This window comes from Contarinia nasturtii, unplaced genomic scaffold (assembly GCF_009176525.2).
Source record: "Contarinia nasturtii isolate CC-2019 unplaced genomic scaffold, AAFC_CNas_1.1 Cnas_scaffold_3175, whole genome shotgun sequence".
In the NCBI taxonomy this organism is placed as follows: domain Eukaryota; kingdom Metazoa; phylum Arthropoda; class Insecta; order Diptera; family Cecidomyiidae; genus Contarinia; species Contarinia nasturtii.
This window is the reverse complement of record NW_022200487.1, coordinates 1,431,261-1,439,670: the sequence shown is the minus strand read 5'-3', so window position 1 is coordinate 1,439,670 and position 8,410 is coordinate 1,431,261. Positions and strand designations below refer to the sequence as shown.

Here is an 8,410-nt window from a genome sequence, read left to right as displayed (position 1 = left end):
ATAGGTTTGCCAGCACAATTCCAGGGTGGCGCTGATGACACGCACCTACTGTTCAAAAGCAAAATAAAAAAAAAATCTTATGAAAATAAAAGTTGAAGACCAATAAAAAAAATAATAAATCGTGACGTTTTCTTGTAAACATAAATGCTCGCGTAGCATAAAAGACTATCATTTTTTAAGTAGCCATTTCAGTTGAGTCTGGATCATCGTCGGCACCATCGGCACCATAGCAGCGACGTTTGTAGTCGCTCAAAAATAACTTGGACATATTTGATTGATCAATTTTAACGGATTGTGTGGTGTTTCTGTTGGGAAATAAATTCAAATTTTAGTGCAATTCAAAATTATCCATCTGAATTGAATGTAACTTACATAGTTTTGTAAAAAATGGCTCGGCTATTTTCAATTTCGATTCTTAATGAATACAATTTGGCCAAATCGATGAGTTTATCATTTTCTTCGGTATTCGTATATGGCAAAATCAATTGAGACTGTCGAGAATCTTGTAGAAATCTAATGAGAGACAAATCACATCAATTCATTAAAATAGAAAATAATTGTAAACTCAAAAAAATGAAGAAAATTTACGAACCTCGCCAAATGTTCATTAACACTACTAAAAATCGTGAAACCAGGTCGTTCATCACGAATGCGTCGACAACCGGCTCTTATTTCTCTCACTTCAAGTATTGACGATAAGAATGGATTCGATGTTTCACCGGACATTTCACTTTCAATTTGCGTCGCATGAATGCCCGACGTGAATGACGTTTGGTGCTGATGGCTTTGAACAATGTCGATTGGTAACGATGTAGCACTGCGCAGTATATTAGAACCTGTTGTTAGAGGATTATCTGATGTCGATGGTGACGAGAGTGTTTGTGAACCGTTTGATGTAAGACGGCTTTGCATAGATGTTGAAAATTTTGGCGGAAAGAGGATCGGATCTGTGCCCAATAGCAAATTTACCGATTCGCTTGGATTTTGTGATGTTGTCAAATGTGATGCAAATGGCGTGGGCATCTCATCAGCTGACATAAGTGTGTCTTCCTCCTGACCAATGCAGTCTTCATTTGTGTATCGTGTCTTATTATTACCTATTGGATTATTAATGGAACTTCTGGCTGGCTTTGCTCGTTTGAAATCATTTTTTGATGCAAAATTAACCATCGCCTCATTACCTGACCGGTTAAATAAAATCGTTTTTTTTATTCATACAGAAGTAAGTGTGTTGCTCTTTCATTTTAAAGAAAACCAATTACTCACCAGGCCAATCCGTCAGTTCGTCATCCCCTTCTCGATCGCTTTCATTTGTTTCACCTGCTTCGGAATCACTACTACTCAACGAACTCGAGCTTAGAAATTCACAATCCATACCACTTTGTTCATTGAATTGCATTTTCAATTGACTACGTTTGCTTTGCTTTCGCTTATGATTTGAATGCCGTGACTGACCTTTTCGTGAACTGTCTTTACCAATTTTGACTGGCGCAGAAATGTCTGGCTGTTGACCGAAACACGATGATGTTTCTTGAATGTTGAATGGTGAATCAAAACTACCAGACTTCTGTGCCATTTTATTCACATTAGCATTTGATGTACTGTCTATTGACAGACTCTTCGTTTGAGAAGAGCCGGCCGTTTGTAATCCACTTGAACTGTGTGGCAACGGCTGATGATTTTTCTCAGTGGCTATTGCATGTTGATTGTTCTTCAAATATGCTGAATCAAAATTGAAACCAGCTGGCACGCTTTTTTCGTCATTTGCCATTAGAATTCCTTGTGTAAAACCAACCAGTGCACCACTGCTATTTTGTGAATCTTGTGAAATTTTCTCAATTTTCGAAACGATATTTTTATTCAATGGCAAAATTCGTTCGCACGGCTTTGTGTATGTGTTACGACTTCGATTTTTGAATTCCAAGTAAGAGCTTTTTGGCGTAAAGAATTCACGTTGACGCGGTACACTGCTTGAATGCAAACGATAGTGATCGTAATCATGGTAACGATCACGATGTGAACGCTTGCGTTTTCCACAGTAGAATAGACCGGTTCGAAAATTCTCTTGGTTTGTATGCTTCATGACCCGCTTCTTTACGCTGCTGCCTTTCAATGGAAACATTGTGTTTGGATTTGGATTTCCTGGCGTCGATGGAGTCGTTTCATATTCCACTGCCATACGTTTAAATTTTCGCTTTCTACGCGTACTTGGCCTATGTTATTTACGGAAATTTAAAAAAAATAACACAATTAGTCTGAGTTCAATTGAACTAAAATCGTATACTAAACATAATTGAATTGCTTACCGTGTTGGGCTGAAATTTTCGTTCAACGAATCCGACTCGAAATTACCAAATAAACATGGTTGTCGTAGAGCTAGTTGAAAATTTTGCCGATCATCAGAATCGCTTAAAATTGAATTTGATTGGCATTCATTGATATCGATGGGACCGTCAGCTGGACTTGAACTATCCTCTGTCGGCTGTGGTGCACTTGCTGTAAAAATAAAACAAGGTATTGAATAAAATGCAATGTGCATGACAGTTTGTCACAAGATTGAAATGACTTGCGCAATTGTTGAGTACATACGTAAGTTGCCGGTACTGCGAATAAAATAAAACAAAAATAATCAAAATACATTCGGGAAGCATTGAAAATGAAAATGATACACTCACCTGCGCGTTCTTCTGCGTCCACCCCAGCAATGTCCAGCCCGCACACGAGATGTTTCCTCTAACGCAAGTGTCAAATCGTGTGAAAATTTTTCCATACTGTCTTTTATGGAAATCCCCTAATTCTTAATTTTTACTTTATTTTCGAATGCCACTCGTGACTCTTGAGTTCTTCATTTACGTTGTTTGATGTTTTACACTGATGATTTTTTGTATTTTCTAATTTTTGCAGCTCCTATGGCGGAAATAACGAAAATTACTTAATGGAAAATTGCATTATTTGATTTAATGTTCAGCAATCGAGGAGCACTTTTAGATAGGAAAACGAAATTGACAAAAATATAAATTGAACATACAGTGCATTATCATTTATTCAAAAGGTCACTGAAATTTGCATTCCAATTCGTAATGATACGAAATGAGATAATACATATAAATGGAAAAAAAATATTTAATATTCTACCACTCACGCACATAATAGTTATTTGTTTGTATAGTATGTAGCCACAATGGGTTGTTTTCAAAATCCGAAATTATTATAATGCTTTCCAATAAAAAATTCTTTAACAATCATACTAATCAACTAGGATACGTTGGCCAAATACACACATTATTTTATAACAAAATTTCTGATTAAACTATCAAACACAAAATTCTGTTGATTATTCTCAAATATTTTTCGTCAAATAGATACAAAATCGGGCTTTTTATCGTGTATTTAAGTTTTTCGATGTTTTTGAAATCGTTCAAAATAATAAAACATCACCACTGACAGAAAAATGCTATTGTGAAAAAAAGACACAAAAGCAGTTCTCACAAATGTATATACTCATTCACACTCATTGAAAAACGTTGTGATATCGCCACTGCATCTTTTCACAGCCTAGCTGTTGGTCTTTTTCACCCGCGCAAAAAGTCGCATTTCGTTTTCACTCTCGTTGTTATTTCCAATAACAAAAGAAACACTGCTATTTGTCTCTTTCCATGGGCTGCAGAGAGGAAACACCTTTCCCTTTTATTCATATACATCATCTCTCTCTCTCTCTCGATATTGTCAAATCACTTTAATTGTTAGTCTAGCTGTCACATTTTTGACAATTGCTTGAAAGTTCTTATCTCGACGACTCTTGGTTGTTTCACATGCTCAATAACATTGCGGTTATGCTGCAGTTTAATGATTAAAATTTAACAGAAAAAAAAACAAATCTTTTATTTCTAGACCAACTTACTCATTTGGTTTTATTTCAAAACAATACACTTACAAAATTTGTGTGTACTATGATAAAATTGTTTTCACAATAAATTTTCGTTTGACGGTTTTATTATTACTAGATATTTTATCTTTATTCATATTTACCATGTTATGTACGAATGAGTCTAATTTTGATGCGATATTTCCTTCACCTACCAATTCGAGTAGAGCGACTGCATCAAGTTTATCGTTGGCCAATGCATTTTGTGCAAAACGACATTTGTTAACGAAATCATTTCGTTCATAATCGGTTATATTACGGCTCACATTCACGCCAACATCCAATGGATTGTAGATGTACATAGATTCAGCACCTACATTCACTTTTATACTGCCAGCAGAAATCGAAACTGCATCTTCTTGAAAATTAAATGAAGCATAAAAGTCGAAAAATTCCATCAGTAATTGTGTCAATGTCGACGTATTTTTCGATTTAAAATTCAATTTTGTAGAATCCGTAATGCTCGGAATTTTGTCATCGGTTACTATGAGCTTCATAAAATCGTCAATTGGAGGCAATACGGGTTGCGGCAGCTGTTGGAGGAAAAATATTGCCAAACAAGTTAACATGAAATTCGATAGTCCCAAAGATGGATATCCTTGCATAATGCCGAACGATTGGGCCCAAGTTCGCATGTAAAAGACAAACGGCCTCACACGCCAATCCATTTCACCGAGCGTATACAATATTTCTGACATTTGGAAACCAGAACTGGAAAAGAACGACAACTAATGAGTATAGATCAGTTAATAATAATAATCGGTTAATAATCAGTTATAATCGGTCAGTTTCTTCTTCCAAACGGTCACCACTTACATGTTTGACATTGATAAGTCACATTCTAAACACGTTAGTTTTTGATGATATTTAATAATAGGTACACGAGCATTCAAAATTGGTTCAACATGTTTTACGCCATGTAGCCAGTTCCGAGCAATGTTTGATATCAGATGCAAATTGTTTCTGACTGAAAAACGACCATCTAATGGGCCGACTTCCATAACATCAAATGGACAATTTCTTATTCGGTTGCCGCAAGACAGTAGTATCTAAAGATAAATAATAAAGACATTGATTTAGTATCGATGATTTTGTGGCTAGTGGTTTCAATGTTTTATACCATGTCTAAGTCAGATTGCATTCGGCCGAATCCGTTGATTGATGAACCAAATGGCAATACTTTTGGTTGGTGAAACACTCCGGAGAGTGCTTCTTCCAATTGAAGTGCTGTCAAAAATCGCAAACGTGTCGAAAAGTCACTTAATCGATTTGATTTATAAAGTGTCATAATTTGTTTGTCAATGCTTTTCTCTTTTCGCATTTCTTTCAATAGAAGCTCATGTTCGGTAATATTTCTTTCGACTTTGACTGGGACGTTGCTTCGATTTTCTCTTGTTGGATTATGTATGGGATTGAATCTTAAGAATCTACCTTTAGCACGAATTTTGCTATCCAACAAAAAATTTCCAGGGTGGAAGGCAGTTGTAATTATATTATTCACTGTAGAAAAGTTCTCGAATTCTACTAGAAAATGTGAAATTTTCCCATCAACATCGTCTTTTCGATAGATATTTTTTACTCGGGCATTACTGCAATATGCAATGACTTTCTTGATTGTATTTGGATCTCTATCCGTTTCGATAAGAATACTCTTCTTAGCCTCAATCTGTCGCATACTTATGGCATTCTGGAAATTTGGTCGGTTATTTGACGCTGAAGAATAAAACAAAACAAAAACAATCAAAATATACTCCGACCTTATTGAAATATAATCCGACCTTACCATTCTTTTTATCATCGTGTCGATGTCTCAATTGAATTTGATGTGTTAGCCAAAAGGGAACGCCTCGAAATGGAAGCGATAAATTATTTAATTTATTTGTATATTTCAACATATTTAATGAGAATTTCACTTATATATTGAACAAAATTGTTTATGGCAAAGCATGGCCATGTTAGGTTATGTGAACTGTCAAACAAATTGACATTCATGACACTGTATCATGATTATGGCAAAAATACATTCGTTCTATTCGTTGATGATTATTACCGTTGAATAGAGAAAGGAGCGATAAAAGATATTAAACCCAGAGAAATGAGAATAAACAGAATGCAAAATAAAAAAACAACCAGATTATATTCTATAGTAATATATTACTAATTGTTTGTTACATATTTATTTTAATGTTTTAATAATCTGAAGTATTCCCCAATCCTTGCCAGAGGATTTAGCCGTACATTCTTCTAATATTGTTAAAGTTTTCTTTGACATTATCTTTATCGTTGACACTTCTGGATCACTGATATTGCCACCCCACGCATTTTCCGAATTAAATATATTATCCATATAGCATGTCAGAGGCATAATTTTTTTTGGTGTTTGAGGTTGATTTTCTTGTTGTTCTGACGCTGGTTCAGGTTCCGGCTTCATTATTTTTGCCGTTGTTCTCAATGTAACCATGTGTTTGCTAAAGTCAAATGTCTCAACAAATACCAGAAATTGAATGAAAAGCTCTAAAACAGTGCTTGTGTTCTTTGTCTCAAAATGAAAATGATCAAAGTTGAAGATAAACGGTTTCTTTAAAATGTTCGCAACAACATTGTCCGATTCATGTGCAGTAATTTGATTCATCATTTCATCATATGTTGGAATCAGTGGCTCTTTTAATTGCTGCAGAAAACTTAAGCACATGTATGACAATTGAAAGTTCGTAAAATTTTCTCGGCCGATGTAACGATCCATTTCAAAATTTTTATACCACTGACGAACCATGTAAACAAGTGGCCGAATACGTTGATCCATTAGTCCCATTGCGAACATGAATTCCGTTATGTGGAAGCTATCCCTGTAAAATCAAGTATCATATTAACTATATTGAGATAAGAGGTAGAGACATCCTTACATATTATTAACCGACAAATCAACGCTGTTGTCAATGTTTGTATCGTTGTAACGTACAATTGGTACGCGAGCATTACCAATTGGGGTGACTACATCGGTTCCGGGTACTAGATAATCAATCATTGAAGCAAGGCACCTTACTTGGCATCCCGCCAATTTTCTTATCTCTTCTGCACTTTCACATTGGTTCCCTTGAAATGCCAATGGCATGTCACTGTTTTCATCTATGCTGTCAATATTTTTTTTAAAATGAAGAACCATATCCAGATCGCAGCCCATCTTCCCAAACCCATTCACCGACGAACCAAACGGATAAACTTTTGCATTTGGAAAAATGTCATCCAGATATTCATTTGTCACAATTTGCGCTTGCAATGCTGTGAGAAACTTCAATCGCACCGAAAAATCGGTGAGTTGAGTGTGCTGATACAATAGGCGCACTTGTTCGTCAAATGTTGTGGCATTTCGTAGAATGTGTGTGATCGACGGTCCATCCTTATTTGTGATTTGTAGTGGTGCATCGGCCGATAATAATGGATTCAGTTTTGAATTTCGAAGGGCTAAGAATCGATTTGGCCACTGTACAGTATTCGCTTTAAAACCACTGAATTTAAAAGTTTCATTAACTGCATCCGCATCTTCGTATTCGAGTAACATCAAAGTTCGCGCATCGTTCAATGTATGGACAAATGCATTTTTTATTTCTCCAAACTGCTTACAATGATTGTAAACTTGACCGCAAACATCTTTTTTATTCACTTCCACCACTATCGAACGAAGTGCCTCCGATTGTCGTCTCGCCATTAAATCTTCGAGATTCTCTTCTAAATGTTAAAAAAAAACAACAGTTTAATCGATAGAAATGGTTAATTCGATAAATATTTTATTAAACTTACTATTGAGGCATGATTCATTCAGCTTTTGGCTCGGAAGAACTGTGCTGTGCCATCTTTGAAAAATACCATTTATATATTGGCTAGATTTTAAACAACTACGCAACTTTAACATTTTAATCAATTCAATTCAATCCACCGATTCAAATGTTGATCACTTGTATTTCACAATTTGATGAATGGATTGCTGTCAAAAAAGCACGTTCGGAACAATCATACAACTGTCAAATGAGATCAAATGACAGAAATTGTCAATGAAGTATTTTTTGAATTAACGCATAAAATAGTATATTATATTTTTTAATTTAACAATAGTTTTGTTTTATTGAAAAACACTCAATTTTGAAGAGAAGTATTTGTCTCATAGCTTCAATTTTGTTAATCTTTGTTTATTTATTCAAATGTTACCTGTTTCGCTTGACAAAATTCTCGTTTACATGTTCAAAAAGTGTTTAAAGAATTTTAATTTTTTTTAATGTTTTATGTATCAATTTAAACTGATATTTTTCCCAACGGATATGTTATTATTTGTTTCATATACTTTAAAAAGGAGTTGGTGATTTTTCTTCAAATGAAGTGAGTCTACTGTCAAACGTCAATATATTATCGAACCCTTCTATGAAATGTACAGTGGCGCCACTCTTTGGTACTAAGTAATTCCATAGAAGAGTTCGATAAAACATTGACATT

At 35.0% G+C, this 8,410-nt stretch overlaps 3 protein-coding genes across 6 annotated transcripts; all 3 read right to left on the bottom strand.

Annotated features, from left to right (window-relative positions):
* Positions 1-14: 14 nt before the first annotated feature.
* On the bottom strand, positions 15-3,677 carry LOC116349880. Of its 3 annotated transcripts, none has more exons than XM_031781510.1 (8): positions 3,143-3,677; positions 2,676-2,907; positions 2,590-2,603; positions 2,307-2,496; positions 1,267-2,213; positions 593-1,181; positions 373-513; positions 15-305 (listed from the first exon to the last, which is right to left on the bottom strand). In XM_031781510.1, the coding sequence occupies exons 2-8, from the start codon at positions 2,768-2,770 to the stop codon at positions 176-178; spliced, it is 2,106 nt and encodes a 701-aa protein (XP_031637370.1). In that variant the 5' UTR covers positions 2,771-2,907; positions 3,143-3,677; the 3' UTR covers positions 15-175. The 3 variants fall into 3 exon arrangements, with proteins under 3 accessions (XP_031637370.1, XP_031637368.1, XP_031637371.1); XM_031781508.1 differs by having other exon boundaries at positions 3,147-3,677; XM_031781511.1 differs by lacking the exon at positions 3,143-3,677 and adding an exon at positions 3,029-3,050.
* Positions 3,678-3,879: 202 nt separating this feature from the next.
* LOC116349899 (poly(A) RNA polymerase, mitochondrial-like) lies at positions 3,880-5,884 on the bottom strand. The gene is made up of 4 exons (XM_031781540.1): positions 5,709-5,884; positions 5,046-5,638; positions 4,742-4,974; positions 3,880-4,636 (listed from the first exon to the last, which is right to left on the bottom strand). The coding sequence occupies exons 1-4, from the start codon at positions 5,818-5,820 to the stop codon at positions 3,949-3,951; spliced, it is 1,626 nt and encodes a 541-aa protein (XP_031637400.1). The 5' UTR covers positions 5,821-5,884; the 3' UTR covers positions 3,880-3,948.
* Positions 5,885-6,059: 175 nt separating this feature from the next.
* On the bottom strand, positions 6,060-8,392 carry LOC116349862 (poly(A) RNA polymerase, mitochondrial-like). Of its 2 annotated transcripts, none has more exons than XM_031781478.1 (4): positions 8,129-8,392; positions 7,724-7,941; positions 6,829-7,651; positions 6,060-6,771 (listed from the first exon to the last, which is right to left on the bottom strand). In XM_031781478.1, the coding sequence occupies exons 2-4, from the start codon at positions 7,833-7,835 to the stop codon at positions 6,102-6,104; spliced, it is 1,605 nt and encodes a 534-aa protein (XP_031637338.1). In that variant the 5' UTR covers positions 7,836-7,941; positions 8,129-8,392; the 3' UTR covers positions 6,060-6,101. The 2 variants fall into 2 exon arrangements, with proteins under 2 accessions (XP_031637338.1, XP_031637339.1); XM_031781479.1 differs by having other exon boundaries at positions 6,060-6,765.
* Positions 8,393-8,410: the final 18 nt, after the last annotated feature.

Bases quoted from the DNA above. Each gene is read 5' to 3' on its own strand.
- LOC116349880 (XM_031781510.1), bottom strand. From the start codon at position 2,770: ATGGAAAAATTTTCACACGATTTGACACTTGCGTTAGAGGAAACATCT. The intron at 514-592 runs GTTCGTAAATTT...GTCTCTCATTAG, and splicing joins GTTAATGAACATTTGGCGAG to ATTTCTACAAGATTCTCGAC. The intron at 306-372 runs GTAAGTTACATT...ATTTCCCAACAG, and splicing joins GCCATTTTTTACAAAACTAT to AAACACCACACAATCCGTTA.
- LOC116349899 (XM_031781540.1), bottom strand. From the start codon at position 5,820: ATGTTGAAATATACAAATAAATTAAATAATTTATCGCTTCCATTTCGA. The intron at 5,639-5,708 runs GTAAGGTCGGAT...TTTATTCTTCAG, and splicing joins ACACGATGATAAAAAGAATG to CGTCAAATAACCGACCAAAT. The intron at 4,975-5,045 runs GTATAAAACATT...ATTTATCTTTAG, and splicing joins TGCAATCTGACTTAGACATG to ATACTACTGTCTTGCGGCAA.
- LOC116349862 (XM_031781478.1), bottom strand. From the start codon at position 7,835: ATGTTAAAGTTGCGTAGTTGTTTAAAATCTAGCCAATATATAAATGGT. The intron at 7,652-7,723 runs GTAAGTTTAATA...TTTAACATTTAG, and splicing joins GAATGAATCATGCCTCAATA to AAGAGAATCTCGAAGATTTA. The intron at 6,772-6,828 runs GTAAGGATGTCT...TTGATTTTACAG, and splicing joins GATTTGTCGGTTAATAATAT to GGATAGCTTCCACATAACGG.